Here is a 21,760-nt window from a genome sequence, read left to right as displayed (position 1 = left end):
TACTTTCCATTTCGAGACAGCGCCCGTGCTTACGCCTAACTGATACCAGTTGGCTATTTTCCAAGGGGCCAGAGCTGTGATGCAGCCGTGGGTCACCCTGATGCGCGCGCGGCCGGAAATCCAGGCGCGCGCTGGAACACGGTCTCTCAGCCAGCGCTGTAGTGGGCGCATGCGCAGCAGGCCCAGTTTGAGAACCGCAGAGGCTGATGCCATCAGACCTAGCATTTCCTGAAATCGTTTGAGCGGGTAAAGAGACCCGGCTTTGAACGACACGGCTAGATGCTGAATAGTGAGAGCGCGCTGTGACGTCAGACGCGCTGTACATGTCACAGAGTCTATGTCTATCCCCAAAAAGGAAATCCTCTGGCTGGGAGACAGAGCGCTCTTGACAGTGTTGATCGTGAGACCCAGGCATTCTAAATGGCTGAGGATCCAGGATCTGTGTGTCGTCAGTAGTTCCTCGGAATGGGCTAAAACTAGCCAGTCGTCGAGGTAGTTCAATACTCGTCTGCCCCTCGAAGGCGAATCTCAAGAATGGCCTGTGATGGGGTGCTATTTGAATGTGAAAGCGTCTTTCAGATCCACTGAGAAAAACCAATCCCTCGGGCAAATTTGCGCGAGTATTTGTTTGGTAGTTAACATTTTGAACGATCGCGTCATAAGCGCTTTGTTCAAACGTCTGAGATCTAGGATGGGTCTGAGACCGCCATCCTTTTTTGGTACGAGGAAGTAGCGGCTGTAAAAGCCTGACTCGCGCTGCGCAGGGGGACAGTTTCTATCGCCCCTTTTGCAAGAAGGTTTATCAGTTCGGCGCGAAGGACGTGTGTCATTTCGCTTTTCACTTTCGTTTCGACCACGGCGCGAAAGCGCGGCGGTCTGCGAGCGAACTGGAGCGAGTAACCTCGTTTTATTATATTCAAAACCCAATTTGATATGCCGGGGATGGCCTGCCATGCAGCGGCTCGTGCGGCTATGGGTTGAATGTGCTTCGGGCACTGGCCGCCTGTTATGAGGGGACCAGTAGCTCGAGTATGCTGTGCTTGTGACACTGTGTTGACAGCGCTTATTTGTAGGGTTGCGCACTGAGAAGTGGGCACGTGCGCTACATTTAGAGCACCTCCGGCGCGAGCGGGAAGGTGGGCATGAAAGGAGACCCGAGTGTGTCTTTGTGACACTTGGGGGAGTGTGTATACATGTAGGGGTGCGTACTGTGTAGTGGGCACACTGCCTACATAGAAAAAGCTATTTTTGTGCTTTATTGAGGTCGCCGTGAAAACGGCGTTTGTGTGCAGGCGTGCGTGCATTGTAACAGGCTCGTTTACTGCAGTATAGACATCTCCAACCGCCTTTAGTGAGGGGATTGGAGGAAGCATGTGAGGTTTCTTGTGTGGTGGTCCGGCCGCAGCGGGACTTAACCACGGTCTTTTCAGCCCGAAGGTCAGGAGGGCTTCGGAGGCTCGGGGTTCAGCACAATCCTGGGCCGAGGTCCCCGTCTCTCTGGCGGTTTGCGGCTCGTAGAGCGAGAGCGGTGCTGGGTTTTGGTCGCTGGGCGAGACTGTAAGTCTGGCTGCGATGGCTTCGAGGTCTGAGGGGGCGGCGCATTTCTACGGCGTCCCGCAGCAGAGCTAGAGCGTTTCGGCAGGAAGTGTCTCATTGCCTGTGACGTTTTCTAAGCCTCAGTGAAGCGTTCAGCGAAACCCTTAACCGACTGGCCAAAGAGGCCGGAAGGCGAGATAGGAGAGTCAAGAAAGGCGGATTTGTCGCTGTCTTTCATCTCCGTGAGCGTGAGCCAGAGGTGTCGCTCTAAAACAGCGAGGCTTGCCATGCTTCGGCCGATCGCTTGTGCTGTGGTCTTTGTCGCACGCAGGGCTAGATCAGTAGCGCTGCGGAGATCTTTAAAGTCATAGGTATCTGGGGCAGACTCGTCCAGGTTACGGAGAAGTCTGGCCTGAAAAACCTGCAGCACAGCCATGGTGTGTAGAGCCGAAGCAGCTTGACCAGCGGAGGTGTAAGCTCGGCCAGCGAGAGCTGAGGTGGTGCGGCATGGCTTGGATGGATGCACAGGCTTCGACCGCCATCCTGCGGCTGAGGGCGGGCAGAGGTGTGCAGCAATAGCCTCCTCGAGAGGGGGGAGGCTCTCGTAACCGTGGTCTCGGGCGCCGTCGACAGAGGAGAGCGCTGACGAGCCATGTTGTCGCACTCAGGGCAGCCGCCCTTGGAGAGTGCGCTCTCAGCATGCTCGCGGCCCAGGCAGGAGACACAGATGATGTGGCGGTCCTCGCTGGGCAGAGGGCCTCGGCAGGAAGCGCAGGCCCGAGGCATTTGAAACAACGCCTCGAATTCTGGAGAAAAAAGTGTGATGCAGCGGCAAACACACTAGCTTTGTAAAGGATATAGTCACGCCGGATGGCGCAGCAGGAAGCGAGTGCTGAAGGCGGCGTCGAGATGAAGCACGAGCCGGCGTCCTCAGATCTGCGTTGCAGTGCTATCCCGCTGAGAGGCTTTTCGACGGCGTGTAGAGGCTTCTCCGGAGAAGACAGCGAAGTGCAGGTGAGATCGCTGAAGGAGATGAAATCTGATCCCTATGGTGAAGCGGTGGCTTATATAGTTCCAGCCACGCCTATTTTGGCGCGCTCTGACGTCCAATGGTTCCCATTGGTTCGTTCCTCTCCGCCGCCTCACCATAGGTTGCTGCAGTTGCCGCAGCACAGCCAATAAGCGCGCGAACCGCTTCGCTTGGGTCTGCTGTGCTGCAGCACTGCGTTTTACATTATTTAAAAATTAAGGATAATTTTTGGCTTCATATTCTCGAGAAAAGGGGACCTTTTCCCATAGCGTAAGCTAGCTTACGCAGTACGAGAGTACTCTCGAAAGGGAACTAGACTGATTATCGCGTCACCACTGGCCCACCAGGACAGTGGATTCGCGTTGGAGATGGAGATGCACTCCTCATGCAGATAGCGTGTGAGCTCGTTATCTGCTCACGCTCTCTTGGATATGGGCACTGACGCGGAGGTTGTCCATGACTTCAGCAGGTATGCCTGTTACTTTCACGGCTGTATTTTACAGATTTCGCAAAGGCTTCAGCTACTCCTAACTGTCGGCCGGTCTCAGCTGTTCTTTTTGATGTTGCTGCGCGATCTGATGCTTGAGGGGGCAGCTGCGCTGGATGACAGGAGACACTCTAAAACGCTTAACATGGCTTATTGTAATAAGACAGTGATATTAACAGACCAAACTCACTAAAAATCATACTAATAAAGTATACTATCTATAAAAAATCAGATGAGCCCTGAATATGAATGCAACTCGTTTAATAACACGTTAAGCCTTTTCCTCCCATAGAAAACCGTTATAAGAAAACGCTTAATGTGGCTTAATGTACTAAGACAGTGATTTTTAAAAACCAAACTCACTAAACATTATACTAATAAAGTAGTATACAATGTACAAAAAAACAAAACAAAAAAACAGATGATCCCTGAATATGAATGCAAGTCGTTTAATAACACGTTAAGCCTTAGGATGGTTTTCTATGAGAGGAAAAGGCTTAACGTGTTATTAAACGCGTTGAATTCATATTCAGGGATCATCTGATTTTTTGTAGATAATATACTTTATTAATATGATGTTTAGTGAGTTTGGTCTGTTAATATCACTGTATTGGTACATTAAACCACATTAAGCGTTTTTCCCGTTAAGCGTTTTAGAATGTCCCGATGACCTCAAATTAGATGTATTGCAGTGTCACAGGAACCTTTTTTGCAGCACATTTTGCATGTCGGCTCATCTTTATTCGCTGGCTCGTCCTTTTCATTGGCCAAAATGTTCCCAAACTGGCAACGTGACATTAGGTTTTGGAACGAGATCGAGCGCATTCCATCGTTTCAGCCGGCCTATTCAAAACTAACGAAGCACCATAAAGCTACAACGGCTCACGAGAAAATTACAGTCGTGACCATATTGTATCATTAATTTATTTAACATTGAATGCACAGTGACAAATTGAAAAAAAAAACAATAAGGCCACAGCCTCATAAAAAAAAAAAAAAAAAAAAAAAACCTGAACACTGCGGTTGCCGCGGTTTCTGCGGTTGCTATCTTTCCTCTGCAGTTTGCTTGTCAATAGCGCGGTATTACAATTTTGCGGTTATCGCGACAGCCCTAATGTGAACGTGCAAATTGCCTTTAAAATTATAGTTTTTTTATTGTATAGAAAATCACCATATTAGAATGATTTCTGAAGGATCATGTGACACTGAAGAATGGAGTAATGATGCTGAAAATTCAGCTTTTGTTCTCAGGAATAAATTACATTTGAAAAAATATTACAATAGGAAACAGAAACTTACTCAAACTTACTGACCCCAAACTTTTGAACAGTAATGTATTTGAAAATACACACCTGACACTTTCCGCTCACACACAGGTCGCTCTCATAAGGTCCACATGGCGTTCCGTCCAGCACACGTTCTGCCACTAATACCGGTGCATCACTGCCGACGGCTGAACAATATAGAGCGCATGGCTTTTCTGGGAGATAAAAGCACACACACAAATAAATGCTTCATTTAGCATATTCATGCATCATTTTTTAATGTTTCCGTTTTATCGGATCCAATTGAGCTTTGAGGCTGAAATAGGCACAAGTATCTGTACTTTCAGTTAGAACACACAAAGTGCAGTCACGGTGTTACATTTTTTTCTGAGGAGTCTACTTAAGAAGATCACAAGCCTGTTTCTAAGTGACATGTTGTGATTTTAGAGCAGCTTTGTGCTCCTTTAGTCTGCAGAAGATGAAAGTTCACTGACAGAGTGAACGTCTGTAAGAGACTCTCGAGTGATCAGAGTTTGGAGAGCCTGTGTTTCTGCCATTGTGAGGTTAAATAGAGAGAGTGCTTTTGAGTGCTGCGGCTTTTGTCACCGAGTGAACCTTTCAGGTGCAAAGGAGGATGTTTGCCCAGGTTTTTTGGTTATTTCGTTTCCATCTAATTGCAGAAAATAAATGTTTTTCATTGTAAATATATATATATATGGATGGATGGATGGATGGACAGACAGACAGATGGATAGATGGACGGTAAGATGGATGGATGGAAAGATGGATGAACGGATGGATGGATGGACAGACGGACAGACAGAAAAACAGACTGGCTCAGAGGAAGACAGGAATAATGTCTGTGGCAGTTTTTTTTCAAGACTTCTTCAGCCTACAAATGGTTGTCAAAAGCAAGAAAAGCTACACAATGCATTATATTTTGTGTGAAAGTGTAACATGCTTGAGCAAAACAGGCACTATTTCTGGAATCAGCATGGCAAAATATGTATGAAACAAATATTGGCTTTCATTCAGCAAACAGGGGTGTATTTTTAGTCTCACCATCGTTGATCACAGCTGTCCACATCTGGCTTTTCTTCTTACTGGGCTTCCGGTCATGAGACTGACACTGCAGGTCTCTAAACGTAGGCAGACCCTTGGAGCACGGCGGCCCTTCACACACTTTGTGCTCCACGCTGGCCTTCTGACAGTACTTCCCTCCAGGACCGGGCCTGGAGAACCACAACCACAAGCAGTACAGTTATACATACTGCTCTTCGACCTAAACGTGAATCAGAACCTGAAGATGAAACATGAAGATCAGTATCCTAGCAGTCAGGCAAGGATTGAGAAGAAGAGACATGAGGAGGAGGGAGTGGTTAGAGGCCCCATAAACCTTCATTAGAACATGTTTCACTTGCTCAAAAGATGACAGCTGACATGACGACAGTCAAAAACCTGTTCAGTAACAAGTCTCCTCACATTCTCACAGGCTCCATCATGTTCCATCATTCAATCTGTCTCGTCTGCTGTGAGAGTCTCTCCAAACTGTCTCATTTCCCTCATTTGAATGTATTATAGAGTTTGCCAGGCAGAATTGTACTGATATATCTCAAAAATTCTAATTAGGGTTTATTTCATTTATTTTTTATTTATTTACACCCCAGCCGCTCAACGGACAGAACATTTATACTACCGTTCAAAGGTCTGAGGTTGGCAAGTCTCTTATTCTCACCAAGGCGATATTTATTGTTTTCTATTTGAATATATTTTAAAATGTCATTTATTCCTTTGAATTGTCAGCATCATTACTCCAGTCTTCAGTGTCACATGATCCATCAGAAATCATTCTAATGCTGAAAACAGCTGTGTTGTAACTGTTGATGACTAAAATGAACAGCATTTAATTAAAATAGAAATCTTTTGTAACATTATAAATGTATTTAATGCCACTTTTGATTAATTTAATGCATTTTACTGAATAAAAGTATTAATTTCTTTAAAAAATAAAACTAATAATCCCCAAACTTTTGAATGGTAGTGTATAAACTTAAATCTACTTCTGTTTTATGTGAACTTTTAAGGCTGTTTAATGTCAAAGAAAAATACTGTTCTCAACCCATTACTTCTCTAATGTCATGCATCTCTGACTGAAACATCTATTTAAAGGGGTCATCGGATGCCCATTTTCCACAAGTTGACATGATTCTTTAGGGTCTTAATGAAAAGTCAGTTAACACTGATTGGTTAAAATTTATCAGTGGTAGTGTAAAACAATAGCCTTTTTACCCTGTAAAAAACAGCTATTTTCAGAACACGCCGTTTTGTAGCATTTTCCTTTAAATGTTAATGAGCTCTGCTGACTCCGCCTCTCTCTCCCGAGCCACTCTCTGAGGGACTGTTTACTTCAGCCACATTCATTGTGAAACTTGCTTATAAGCACATTATTAGGAAAGGCGATTTGCAAAGATTCATAAAAAAAAAAAAACTGTACACTTCTTCTGTTGGTGAAGCTGGATCATGAATGATTTGCATGAACATAGATGCATTTATGTAGATTGGAGGCACATTCCCTTCAGAAACAAACGTAATCCACTGCATCTTCAGTGGTTCAGATGTCAGGAGTAAATGACGGCTGCTATGTTCATTATTACATCCTACAACAGCTCCGCTACGGTCAATCAAACTATCGTGGGAGGGGCCTGTCTGTGTGATGTCACAAACACAGGCATCTGAGATTGGCTCGATGTGAGAAAGTAGTAATCATTTAACGAGATAAAAAAAACAAACAAAAAAAAACTTTTTGTGGATTTTTATCAGTAGAATGGTTGTGTAAACAAACTGCCAACACACATGTAGCATCCTATGACCCCTTTCAGAGTTAAGAAATGTAGGGAGGGACATGACTGTATCCATCAGGAATTGATTAGATCATAAAAAGTGGTGTTACATGCCAGAACGTTCCCAGACTTGAACGCAAGTTTGCTAAAATGATGCCAATGCAGCTATTTTGCTATTGATTAACATAATCGAATAGCCAGCATACCCAAAATGATGTCAGCAGAAAAGTAATATTTTGATGGATTTTTTTTTTCGAAATTATCTTATGAATCATTCAGAATAAGACTTCATGCTGACTAGATTAGCTCATTAGTCTCACACAGAATGCAAATCCTAAAACCTAGACTTGTTTGTCAGCCTTATTTTTCTTCTTTTTTGCTCCTTTTTGTGGTACGTGGTACGAGACATTACGAGCGCCCAAAACAAAAACCACACATCTTAGACCACCGTTCACAAATTGCATGCTGTTCTACGCTGGAAACAACCGAAGAGCTTTGAATTATTACGTACATCATGTTTTAAAAAAACTATTAAACAAGCTCTCTGGTGGGATGTCAGGGCATTGAGAAATGACACTCGGAGAGAAACGGCATCATTAGATGAAGGAGGAGGAGAGTGAGAGGAAAGCTTGTTCCTGCCAAAACACAAACTGGATTATTGTGGTGCATTGTGGGTTTGGATGGTGACTGCGTTTTCATCGAGTCAGATCATTATCTGTAACACAGCTGGTTTGTTCACAATATTAGATGCACAACTAGCTAGTTTTGTATAATAAACCACAACAGGCACTTAAATCCGTGGGTGTTAAACTGGATGGAGAGTGATGAGTCGTTTATATCAGGTAAACTCTGACCTGCTGACTACTTTTCTGAATGACTAGTCTAGTAGTCTCCTAGACAGGTAGAAAATTAAAGATGTAAAGGCTTACGGGGGGTTGTCGCATTTCCTCTGTCTGAAGCATGCTCCTGTGCCACATGTCCGGCTGCACATGCTCCACTTGCTCCACGGACTCCAGTCTCCATCTACATGCTGCGGGATGGGCGTCTTACTGACACACTCACCAGCCCTGCACCACTGAGAAAGACACACGCATTCAGGTTAATCCGGCTAAATGAAGACAAACCACAGGATTCATTTCCTTTACATGAAGATGATTACAGGCAGTGCTGCTAGATTGACACTTCGCAAATATTATAGGACATATTGCCAAACGTTACCCTCATTTTTTAAACTGTTGCAATGATGTATTTTATGTTTTAAGAAATTCAAGTTGAGAATCCCTTTTTAAATGAACACTACAGGTTTTGTAATGTTTTTAAAAAAGAAGTCTCTTCTGCTCACCAAGGATGCATTTATTTGATATAGTCTACAGTAAAATCAGTAATACTGTTAAATATTATTACAATTTAAAATAAGTGTTTTCTATTTGAATATATTTTAAAATTGTATTTATTCCTGTGATCAAAGCTGAATTTTCAGCATCATTACTCCAGTCTTCAGTGTCACACGATCCTTCAGAAATCACTCTAATATGCTTTGCTGCTCAAGAAACATTTCTGATTATTATCAATGTGGAAAAAAGTTATGCTGCTTCATATTTCTGTAAAAACTGTGAAACAGTTTGTTGATCATTTAATGAATAGAAAGTTCAAATGAACATTTATTTGAATTAGAAACATTTTGTAATGTTATAATTTAATGTGTCCTTGCTGAATAAAATTATAAATTAAAAATTTAAATAATTTTTTTTTTATGATTCCTATCTATTTAATGCGTCCTTGCTGGATAAATGTATTCATTTCCTTTAAAGGTATATAAAAAAAAACAGTACAGACGTGAACATCAACAGCAGTGTTTGAACAGTAGTGAACATCATTAGTCTGAAGTCTTCTTTCTTACATTAGATTACGTACAATTTTCTTTTATAATATTAAAGATAAGCTGGTGACCTTGTCGGCTCCACATTCTGTGCCGTCCAGCGGTGGATCTAGTTTGGTTTTACATGAAGTGTCTCCTTCCACCAAACACCAGAGTCCAGCACACATCAGGTGCTGAAACAAAAAAGCACAAATTAAATCTCTTGAATATCTCAATGGCAAAAATAAATAACTAATAATACAATTTAATTAAAAAAGTGTATTAAATTAAATTAAATTAAATTAAATTAAATTAAATTAAATTAAATTAAATTAAATTAAATTAAATTAAATTAAATTAAATTAAATTAAATTAAATTAAATTAAATTAAATTAAATGTGTAGATGGTATACAGTTATGACAGGCAGCGAGTGGAAAAGTTTCCACCGATGATCTGAACCGTTACAGCTGATGATTACACGCTCAGGAAAGCATGAACTGACTGGAAACTGATCAGATCAAACCTGATATGCCAGCACCTGCCATCAGCTCTGATGTTTCCACTTATGAACTGAAACTTCCAGACGGAAATATCCAGAGATCTGAGGCTTTCCGTGGATAAACAGGATTTATTACTAAAGGCACATAGTCTTTTATGATATTCACCTGCTAGAAATGTAGCCTGGATAATTTTATACTTTCACTAGATACATATGGTAATGAGCTCAGGGCCAAGACAACAATAAAGTAATTACAATGAGATTCTGTCACATATATGAGCAGGTCAAAAAGTTTTAGTTGCATGTTGCCAGTGTTTATTTGTGTGTTACATATGCTGCATTGTGTCCGTTTACGGTATGGAAACATGTAGTGCATGAGAGCAGCATTATATCAGTGCATTCCCAGATGAAAGACACACACACCTCCATATCAGTGCAGAAAGTAGCGTTGGTGCCGAATAGGATCTGGCACTGTTCGTCAGCGCTGTAGTGCATCCCGGGAAGTTTGGCTGGCGGGCGGATGAGGTGGCGGTTACGTGGGTCAGTATGCAGCAAACAGGCACTTGCTTTCAATCTGAAAGATAGTAAAATGTTAGACAAACGATGCACATAACATCTTCACACACTACTTGATGAATTGCAAGCAGATATCTGGAAAACCTGCAGAGGAGAAATATTTTGAAAAGGTTGACTTTGACGCTTTAAAGCCTAATGAGCGCATACACTTCAGGATTCTCAAGCACGTATGCTCTCTGTATGCATTTAATATTTCAGCTCATACTTAAATAATCAGGCAGGCATGGCCTGTGTCAGTGAAAAAAACTGTGTTTAGGAGAGTAAAAAACGAATGAACAAACATACAAACGAGTAGACATAAATAAATAAATAAATAAGTAAATTAATTCATTCATTCAAATGGAAATTGTAATTTTACATGGATAAAGTAAAATAAACATTGTGAAATATAAAATAAAAAAAATTATATGAAATTAAAATAAATGTAAATTAAATTCAAATATTGTGTATTTGGTTAAAGGGAATTTGATTGACAACACATACAAAATATGACAGACTAAATGTGTAAACTTGATTTACTATAATAAAATTAAACTAAACTAAAACTAAAATGTAATCAATGGGAATTTGATTAAAAGGGAATAAAATAATATACCAAAAAAAAAAAACTAAAGAAATGGATGAATACATGTGATGCTGCTTAAAAAAGTGGCAGTCTAATTTTGTGCTTACCTTTTAAAACATCTTTCAGATAGTGTGCGCATATGACGCCTGCACGGGCAGCTCACCAGGTGAAGCAGAGCCAGGCTGTCGTGTTATCGTAGTGAGGAGCTTTACTCTACAGGAAAAACTCTAATCTGCCTGATTGTCTCCGGCATTAAAATGCTCTCAGAAGCTCAAAAGCAGAGTTTGGATAATGCTGTTATCAGTTTGGATACTGAGACACTCTGGAGTCTGAATTGAGGTCAGAAGCGGGGCGGGCACAGCAGACAGTGAATCCTGCAGCTTTATTCTGTCATCGGCTGCAGTACATCCGTGAGGATCGATGACTCCAGACGGTTCTTTGTTTAGAGCCGCAGCAGACACTATTAAACCTGGGGCTCCAGAATGAACTCTCCTCTATTCAAATGCCTCAAGGATATTTGCCAGAGAAGTAATGTGGGAGACTGAATCTAGTCTGGTTTGTGCTAGTTAGTTAGTAGTTACTAGTAATAGCTTGCTTAAAATCAATTATACATATTGCCAGAATTCATAATTTGCATTTTCAAATATTTGTAGTGAATTTTATTAATTTAATGAATTAATCATAATATATGTTGTTAATATATATATAAACAAAAAAATTAATAATATGAATACATTTAAAATTACACACACACACACACACACACACATATATATATATATATATATATAATTAAATAACATAAAATATATAATATTAAATATTATAATATTAAAAATAGATAAATAAAATAGATTTTTGTGTATGCACAAAAAAATTGATTAAGTGGTAAAACCATAAAACTGAAAACAATTACAATTATAGTGGAATTACAGTTATTATAAGCATAATCACTAATATAGTTATGTCAACTTAATATCAAATAACATTATTTATTAATAAAAAAATATTTTTAGACATTATTTTAAATGTAATTTTTTTTCTGAAAATTTCAATCTGTAGTTTAATTATATGCATTTTATGCAGCATCTTATTTGCTATAATTAAATATAAAACATTATAATGATTAATACATTTATTACAAATATTTCCCACTGTCTAGGTATCTAATAACACCTAGTAACCCTAACTTACTAATAATACCTAAAAACAGAGGCTAGTTTAAGGATTTTATATCTTATGGCACACAGTCTCACCTGAGGAACTTCTCCAGGTCGTCACGACTGCAGCTGGACCAGGAGAGGTCACTGGGGTTACGACCTTTGACCCATTCCCCAGACATGATGTGAGAGTGGCCCGTGCAGCTGGCGTGATCGTCATCATGGCTCATGCCCATGCTAAAAGGACAAGACCAACACTAATAAGAAACAGCAGGGATTTGACGAACTATGAGTCTCACCTAGTGCACAATAAACAGTCTTGTGCTCGTTAAACATAATCATTAACACGCTGTTTACAAAGCTTCCCTTGAATGCATAACAATACATTATTACACCGAAACAGAGCAAGTGTGCCCATGAAAAACAAAGCAACCGAGTCAGAGAGAGCTGTAACAGTGCTTTCTCCAAAGCCCTGACCTACATTTCCCAAAGGAAAAACAACAAGTGAAAACTGAAGCGGCGGGAGCGAGCACAGGAACTAATAAAGAGAGCAGTGTAGATTTCTAGGCTGCGTCTCGGCTCCCGCTAAACACCAAAGCAATAAAAGTCGAAAGACAAACACAAAGAACACAACAGAAATCAAGGAGTCGCTGCGGAAAACTAAACGAACATGGAGAAGAATGTGAGCGCTACGGCAGTTTCATCGTCACTTTCTTTCCAGCTCTAACATAGATGAGTGGCTTTTAATGTCAATGGGGTTATTTGGTTAATAAGTGGACTAAGATGAGAATCTCTCTTACACTAAAACAATTTTGGGAGGTTTATAAGGGTGCCAAATGTCTGTTGTGTTAAATTTCTTTAAGAGAGAGAAAAAAACAAAAACATGATTGGCCTTATTAAAAAAAGGATGTTTTGCTGCCAAGCTAATAATGGTCAAGTGCTTTCACAAACCAAAAACCCTATCAAGCATGCACTGGGCTAAAAACATGGAAGGGAAGGCATCATGCATGACCAATAGTGACTAGGTGCTCACAGATATAGGGATGTATCATACACCTGGCACAACACACCGCAAGGCGCTGTGCAAGTGTTTTTTTGCTAGTTTCAGTTCAGTCTCCCGACACAGTTCTCATTTTCCCATCCTGCGCAGCATTGTTTAAATAGCAAATGCATTTGCGTCCATTTGTGTGCTCATAGGCATGCTGGTCAGAAAACGAGGTGTGTTCAAGCGCATTTCTGGCGCGTTGCAATCTTGAGGGACTGAAAATAGACTGTGCCATAGACCAACTCAAAACTAGTCTAAAGTCTGGCGCAATGTTTTTTCTTTATTATTTAAAGAGCACGTTAGTATAGGCGGAGCCACAACGCCCGTGCAGTGCAAGCTGCTTATTAAACACAGAGGGATGCACAGCAGCACACAGACATCCCAAATATGGAAAATTAAAGGATTACATTGCAAAAGAATATTATTGTGTAGGCCACATAAATAGGGACAACCTGTTTTGACCATGCACCTGGGCATGGTTTTTCCATCGTTAAACTAGCACACTGACACACACTGAGTGCAGCTGTGCCATTCGCTTTAGACCATGTGCTTAGATCGTTACAATAGGGCCCATAGGCTGGAAATCTTAACGTACAACAAGGTGTTGTATGTATGTTGCTACGTAGGTCTAGATGGTTTCTTACCGACCCAAGTCAAAAAAATTAATATTGCTTAGAAAACATAATTGCACACTGTATAAGCCACAATCAAGGAATCATAGATGTCTATAAACTGTAATAGCTACTTGCCAAATGTTAATATCCTTAGTGGTTTGTTTCACTTCCCTAACTCTACATATGAGGAAAAACGCAAAACATATGTATGAAAACACAAACATTTCTCAAATGTGCATAAAACAATGTATGTATGTGCTAATTAAACTATGATGGAAACACATACTGAACAATCTCTCACCGTTTGCTAGTAAAAAAATTAATAAAATTATATATTACAAAAACTGCTTTTTGAGATACTCTTATTTTTTACCTAGACTCATTTGACTTTACCCTGAAAGGTGCTTTGACTAATGATCACATAAGCAATGATGACATTAATGAGGCATTGTGGGCGGACTGAAATATGACGTGACACACTTCTCCTATACAGAGCATGTTTTCATTTCCAATGAGTCGATGTATGCAGCAAAGCCCGCATTAGCATTACGCCTAGAGCGCCGTAATCGTGCTCCTTCAGCTGTTATTATTGGAAAATGATCAGCGTCTACACTTGATAAAGCCAGAGGAATGGAGCGGCGCTAAAACAAGACTCTCAGACAGTCATTAGGCTCTGTTACGCCCGCGCACCAAATCAAAAGGTCGTGAGCAGATGAAAGATGAGAAACTCTGCTCGCTACTCTGAGAAATCTCAATCCATCAGAAAGTGTGATGCTGTTGCATGTGTTTATTACAGACTGGAAATGCCATGCTGATGGAAATATTCAATGCTAGCGTCTTCATAAAATAATCATATTGACATATCTTGCTACAGCTTTTATTCTAAAGACCTAAACCCTCACATTAACCCGTAACATACTTGCTTTATTTGTGTTTTTACAGCATTGGTATCGGCACCAGTCAGGCTTCATCTGTGCCAACTCATTACTGGGTTGGGCATTAAAGCCGACTTTGGCCCGTGGCGTCCTGCTCCATGCTATACTGGAGCAAGTACGGCGATAACTTCTCTGAAGACTGACGCTTATGGTATTGTAGCTTGGCCGTTTTTCCAGACAAATTTTGTTGTTGGCTGCCCATCATTGTTCTATCAAAGAGGGCTTTATGCTAGCGAGGGGATGAAGGGGAGCTCTTGTGAGAAGTGTGTTTTTGTTCAGGTTCAATCCTATAATTCATGTGAATGATACGTGTTCATTTACAGCCTGTTCTCTTTTGGGTATTCTCAATTTATTTTTAAAGCACACGGTGAGGATGGAAGTGTGTCTCAATCATTCATTTAACAAGAGAAACCTTATGTACTGGGACGTATACAAGTAACCTGTTTCTAAAAGAGCAGAGCATGGTCTAGAAAAACCTACAGAGTGCAATGCATGGTTTAAATTACCAATTTCGATTACTAACTAGATATTTACAAGTCTGAAGATGAGTTTGATCATGGATGGAGATCTGGCTGGGTGCTTGATCTTTTGGTGAGCTTAGCTGGGATTGCATTTATCTACTTGTTTGACCAAATTGTCAAATGTTGGCGGCCTTAAAAAAAACAAACCAATTTGAAAGGAATAGTTCAAACAAAAATAAAGATTCTGTCATGATTTGCTCACGCTCATGTCATGTCAAACCTATGACTGACTTAGTAGTTCAAATACGCTTTCTTTTTAATGCTCACAATTTTTTTGTTATAAACACAGTGAAAACAGTAATACTGAGAAATATTATTACAATTTAAAATAACATATATTTGAATATGTAATTTATTCCTGTGATCAAAGCTGAATTTTCAGCATCATTCCTCCATTCTTCAGTGTCACATGATCCTTCAGAAATCATACTAATATGCTGACTTGCTGCTCAAGAAACATTTCTTATTACTATAAATGTTAAAAGATTCATATTTATGCATCATTTTTTGTAGAAACCCTGTTGCATTATTTTTTTTATTTTTTTTTAGGAATCTTCGATGATAGAGTTTACTGTCACTTTTTGAATAATTTACTGCATGTCCATTTTGCTGGAAACAAATTGAAGTCAAACTTTTACTACACTGGATAACTACCAAAACAGATTAGTTGAAACAGATAATAAATGCGTCAGTATTATGCCTATTGGGGTTTGATTTGGTCAAATCAGTGATTAATTCTGAAGGTCATTATTGAAATTTCTGGGATTCCAAACACAAAGAACAGTACACATATTAACAAGTGTGTCTCCACTGAAGTACCACAGAGCATCTCAGAGACAGACACTAGTTGCATATTTAACTGCATTCTATCAGAGCTGATGATGGAGCAAAACTGAGATGCACCAGACAATCACAGGGGCCTCTAAATCTGATTTCTGTGGCGTTTATACTCACTTGTGGCCCAGCTCATGAGCGATGGTGAAGGCCAGGTTGAGTCCGTTGTCCTCCGCCAGCACACACTTCCTTTTGGAGCTACAGGTGCCGCCCAGATAAGCGATTCCTGTGGAGAGAGCGAAACACAGAGCGAGAAGATAATGGACAGACGGGAAACTACAACTGAAGCACAGAACTGACAGATTAATGTCTGAAGCTCATTCATAGAGATCAGTTGTTGCTTCTAATCTCTATTAGTTTTATCTTAAATTTGGCCTCCTCATAACTGAGAGGTTTGTAATTTTGGATGCGTTTATATCCAAATTCCAGTCATTTGATTCGTCCACCTGTCCTGAGGAATAACAACATAATCCTGGCAAGAAATTAGGAAAAAGCTGTACCATAAAGTTCACAGATACGCCATTCATATTTAACATTTGGTTTTGTTCAGTACTGAACATTATTATTTATGTGTATTTTGCAGATTTTTGTTAATTGTATATATTATACATTTCTTTAAAACTCTCTCTCTTTCTAAATATACATATATATATATATATATACACTCACCTAAAGAATTATTAGGAACACTACTAATACTGTGTTTGACCCCCTTTCGCCTTCAGAACTGCCTTAATTCTACATGGCATTGATTCAACAAGGTGCAGAAAGCATTCTTTAGAAATGTTGGCCCATATTGATAGGATACCTGGATCTGTGGGATGCACATCCAGTGTACGAAGCTTCTGTTCCACCACATCCCAAAGATGCTCTTGAGATCTGGTGACTGTGGGGGCCATTTTAGTTCAGTGAACTCATTGTCATGTTCAAGAAAACCAGTTTGAAATGATTCGAGCTTTGTGACATGGTGCATTATCCTGCTGGAAGTAGCCATCAGAGGATGGGTACATGGTGGCCATAAAGGGATGGACATGGTCAGAAACAATGCTCAGGTAGGCCGTGGCATTTAAACGATGCCAAACTGGCACTAAGGGGCCTAAAGTGTGCCAAGAAAACATCCCCCACACCATTACACCACCACCACCAGACTGCACAGTGGTAACAAGGCATGATGGATCCATGTTCTCATTCTGTTTACGCCAAATTCTGACTCTAGCATCTGAATGTCTCAACAGAAATCCAGACTCATCAGACCAGGCAACATTTTTCCAGTCATCAACTGTCCAATTTTGGGGAGCTTGTGCAAATTGTAGCCTCTTTTTCCTATTTGTAGTGGAGATGAGTGGTACCCGGTGGGGTCTTCTGCTGTTGTAGCCCATCCGCCTCAAGGTTGTGGGTGTTGTTGCTACACAAATGCTTTGCTGCATACCTCGGTTGTAACGAGTGGTTATTTCAGTCAAAGTTGCTCTTCTATCAGCTTGAATCAGTCGGCCCATTCTCCTCTGACCTCTAGCATCAACAAGGCATTTTCGCTCACAGGACTGCCACATACTGGATGTTTTTCCCTTTTCACACCATTTTTTGTAAACCCTAGAAATGGTTGCGTGTGAAAATCCCAGTAACTGAGCAGATTGTGAAATACTCAGACCGGCCCGTCTGGCACCAACAACCATGCCACGCTCAAAATTGCTTAAATCACCTTTCTTTCCCATTCTGACATTCAGTTTGGAGTTCAGGAGATTGTCTTGACCAGGACCACACCCCTAAATGCATTGAAGCAACTGCCATGTGATTGGTTGATTAGATAATTGCATTAATGAGAAATTGAACAGGTGTTCCTAACAATCCTGGTGAGTGTACATATATATATATATATATATATATATATATATATATATATATATATATATATATATATATATATATAAATTATGTATAATACAGTATTTATACATTTTGATCATTATCATAATTTATAAATATTATTATCATAAATGTATTTTTGGTACCAGGATAGTTTTGAAATAAATAAATAAATTCTCAAAGCAACTATATAATGTTAGTCCCAAACAATTACATTGATTCATATTTATAGTAAAATAAATAAATATTGAGATTAATGTTTCTGTTCAAAAAAAAAAAGTACAAATAAAAAATAAAAATCAACCCCATAATAAACATGCAAAATACATTAGACCACCGTAGCAACCACAATTCCCTGGCAACCACCCACAACACTTCATGACAGTGAGTTTGCACAAACGATCCACAGTCTGAACGTCTTCAGAAATTATACAAATCTATAGAATAGAAGAGCAACTGTTTTGCACAAACTGACAGCAAACACGAGCCCCCGAGTCAGAATCTCTTCCACTGAGTGATGAAATCTGTCACATCACAGACTATCATTTTTCAAGTGTTCCTGTGAAAGCACCTGGTTTGTGTCTGACACTGGACGAAACCCAGACAACCTCACTTAGCCTCTTACTGCCATAAGTGAAATCAATAACCAGAGAATGAATTTTAGCCCAGATGCTTGTGTAAAAAAAAAACACAGCACAAAACTATGTTTAGGATGACAAGAGAGCAGTTTGGTCCAGCAGTGGTAGGTTTATATGGAATAGTACAAGAGGATATTAACATGTTTCATTGTATGAGCACACGGCAGGTCACATATTTCAATTTTTGCAATATGCAATTTGCAATGCTGCATTGCTAAAGAGAACTATATGAAGAATATATAAAAATATGCAATATTTAGCAGGCTTCAACTGAAACCCAGTAACAGTTCACATCTGCATTATATACAGTATATGCATTGGACAGATGTTTTTGGATATTGCTTTGTGTTTTTGCATTGAGTGCTAGTGTGGTACTGAGCAGCATTCAGTTTATTGAAGATATCTCACTGAACTCAAATCATCATTCATGTCATATATATTTTACACATATTGGGTCAATGTGTTGGGTTATCTTAAAATTTGTTGGGTCATTTTTTTTCGTCGTTGGGTTATTTTTAGTTATAACCCAACTGTTGGGTTAAATATGTTTCCCGCTTCACTCCGTTCAAATTTTAACGGTCTAGTCAGTGACTCAGCGCGGACATCAGCGGCAGCCTGCCTGATTATGAGGCAAGTAACTGTTAATATAATCGTATGAAGCATTAATACATTAAAAGATTAGCTGCAAAACCTTTTAGACAAGTATTACTTAAAGTTCATAAAAATGTCTGGTGAAATGTGAAAGTTTGACGAAATCATTAGAATTAAACTAGAAAAGCCGCACGGACCATTTATCGGATCGGACCAGTGAAAGAAGCTGCTCGAGCGAGCTCTGAGCTCACACATCAGTCATGCAACAGACAACAGACTCCGTGAGAATCGTTTGTATGAACCTGCAATTTTCTGTTATAAAAGTTAAAAACCCAGACGAAAGAAAAGCGCGCAGTCGTGAGGCAATCCGCTCTTTCAGTTCCCCAAATATACATAACATTAATGTTACTCCTACAACAAACATTTAAGAGGGGAGCATAAAACAGAAGCCATATTCGTCTTAGTGCACCAGCACTTATTAATTGTACAGTAAAAGTTTTTTAATGGTTTATTCATATTGAATATTGTTATGCATCTATTAGAATACCCTAGAATTACAGCAATTTCTCTTATGAAGCTAGATTCATTTACATGTTTTTAAAATGTGTTGTACTAAATGTGTTTATACTTATGTTTTAGACAATGGACTTTTTCGTAAAGGAAAAATTGCAACAATATAATTTCTGCCTGTTATTGAAATTGAAACATTTCAAGGTAAGTAACCTATTTAAATTAATGATACATAAGTTTTCAATTTTACTTAGACCTATGACTTCCAAAATTTATGGAAAAAGACAAATGAGGTTAAATAAATGTATTGCTGTATTCCGTCCAACAAAGCTTCCTTTCATTTACACTGTACTTTTGTTTCCCCTTACAAGTCCAAATCAGTTAAAGGGTAAAAGGTGGTAAAATTTACTCACATTAGACGCAAATATTGCCAAATAAAAAAAAGAAAATTGCGAACACTGGTTTAGTCTGTCTCTTAGTGCAAATGATAGTAGATCCCCAGTTTTTTTTTAACTTGTGCTTTCTCTGTACTTTTGTCATTTAAAGGCCTTCGTGCAGAAATTGTCTTTAAAACCCTTCCTGCCATCTGCACCATACCACACAAATGGAAAAATGGTATGCACATCATACACGCAAATGAAGCGGTCCTTCATTGACATTCAACCTGTAAGTAAAAGCAAAACTTAAAAATTACAGTGCCCTGTGTAGTCAAGTCACCTTTATTTATTTTGTATAAGACACACGTTGTACAATACAAATTGTTCCATGAAGATATTTTGAAAAAAAACATGATGACAGAATTTTAATTTTTGGGTGAATTATCACTTTAACCAATTTAAATTCACTATAGCTTTTAACTCATTTAAATTCACTCATTTGTAAAGTGAGTGTATCAATGAAATATCATCACAATACATGTTAACTGAACTTTTTTAAATTCTTTTAAGGTTGGCACTAATTAGTGCTGTACTTGAATCACGAGACAATCCAGAATCCACATGTCCTGGTGCTTGGTGACAAGGAAAACTACTGCCAAGTTTTTATTATTTTAAACAGTGAGGCGATGGAACAGAAGACGATACTACAAGCAGTCGATCTGTGTTTCAAACTTTTCTTTGTATATGACATCTACTACCTAAAGCCCTCTGCTTATTTTATTGATCATCAGTAGGTCCAGCAGCTAGTATATTTTTTATTATTATTATTACTTAATTTTATGATAATTTTTTGTTTTATTATTATATGTTATGTTCATTTTATTTGAAAGTTGTAACATTTGCCAAGTGTGGTAACCCATATTCAGAATTGGTGCTCTGCATTTAACCCATCCAAGTGCACAAACACAGCAGTGCGAAGTGAACACACTGTGAACACACAACCGGAGCAGTGGTCAGCTATAGATCCAGCGCCTGGGGAGCAACTGGGGGTTCAGTGCCTTGCTCAAGGGCATTTCAGTCATGGGTACTGAGGGTGGAAGAGAGCACTGTTCATTCATTCCTCCACCTACAACTCCTGCCAGCACCGAGACTCAAACCTGCGAGTTACAGGTCCAACTCTCTAACCATTAGGCCGCAGCTGGAACTGTATTTGCACATTTGTGTGTTTTGATATGAATATGAATTGACACATTTGTACATCTTGAAAATGTCAGTAGTATTTTTACACATTCTTGTACATTTAAATAAAATATTTTAAAATATATTAGTAAATGTGTTATTTGCATATTAAAATAAAATCTGTAATTTACAACAAAGTAGTTGCAAAATATGGTTGTATTAAGTAATTTTTAATAAAAATACTGATGTTAATTAATATAAATAATTAACTCAACATAATGTAAACAATAATGTAAATCATTAATAATAACGTATAATGATAGATACTATTTGTGTATTTGCATATATATATATATATATATATATATATATATATACATATATATATATATATGCACATACACAAATAGTATCTATCATATCATTATACGTTATTATTAATGATTTACATTATTAGAATGTTTAAAAAATTGTATGATCATAAATGTTTTTTTTTAATCAGGATAGTTTAGAAACAAAAGTAATTAGTAAATATGTATTCAATTCTCAAAGCAATTCCCAAATAATTAATTATTTCCATCTTTTCATTATTTTTATAGAAACACAAATAATTAAAACATTCTGATAGACCAAGCATTTTTTTTATCTGTAAAAGCAACAGAAAGCATTTTGAATCAGTAAAAAAAAAACAATAATAATAATAATAATAATAATTGTTTAATTCAACTTCTTTTGGGGAGCGTAAATACAATGGCTTAAAATGTTTACTACATAGGCAGCTCGCTACAGTAGGGCTTGAAACAAGTACATTATTACTTTAACCAATGTGAATAAAA

The 21,760-nt window shown here is 38.9% G+C and overlaps 1 protein-coding gene across 2 annotated transcripts in view; it reads right to left on the bottom strand.

Moving 5' to 3' along the window:
• Positions 1-21,760, bottom strand: part of LOC132101325 (A disintegrin and metalloproteinase with thrombospondin motifs 17-like) — a 121,396-nt gene that overhangs the window by 50,983 nt on the left and 48,653 nt on the right. For both annotated transcript variants that reach the window (XM_059506202.1, XM_059506213.1), the window contains exons 8-14: positions 15,887-15,992; positions 11,914-12,054; positions 9,940-10,090; positions 9,109-9,210; positions 8,088-8,233; positions 5,381-5,550; positions 4,406-4,533 (exon numbers count right to left, since the gene is read on the bottom strand). In XM_059506202.1, coding sequence (XP_059362185.1) covers positions 4,406-4,533; positions 5,381-5,550; positions 8,088-8,233; positions 9,109-9,210; positions 9,940-10,090; positions 11,914-12,054; positions 15,887-15,992 — 944 coding nt within the window. The remainder of the gene's footprint in view (positions 1-4,405; positions 4,534-5,380; positions 5,551-8,087; positions 8,234-9,108; positions 9,211-9,939; positions 10,091-11,913; positions 12,055-15,886; positions 15,993-21,760) is intronic.

The sequence above is a fragment of the Carassius carassius genome, chromosome 2 (assembly GCF_963082965.1).
Source record: "Carassius carassius chromosome 2, fCarCar2.1, whole genome shotgun sequence".
Taxonomy (NCBI): Eukaryota; Metazoa; Chordata; class Actinopteri; order Cypriniformes; family Cyprinidae; genus Carassius; species Carassius carassius.
This window is presented reverse-complemented; position numbering and strand designations above follow the sequence as displayed.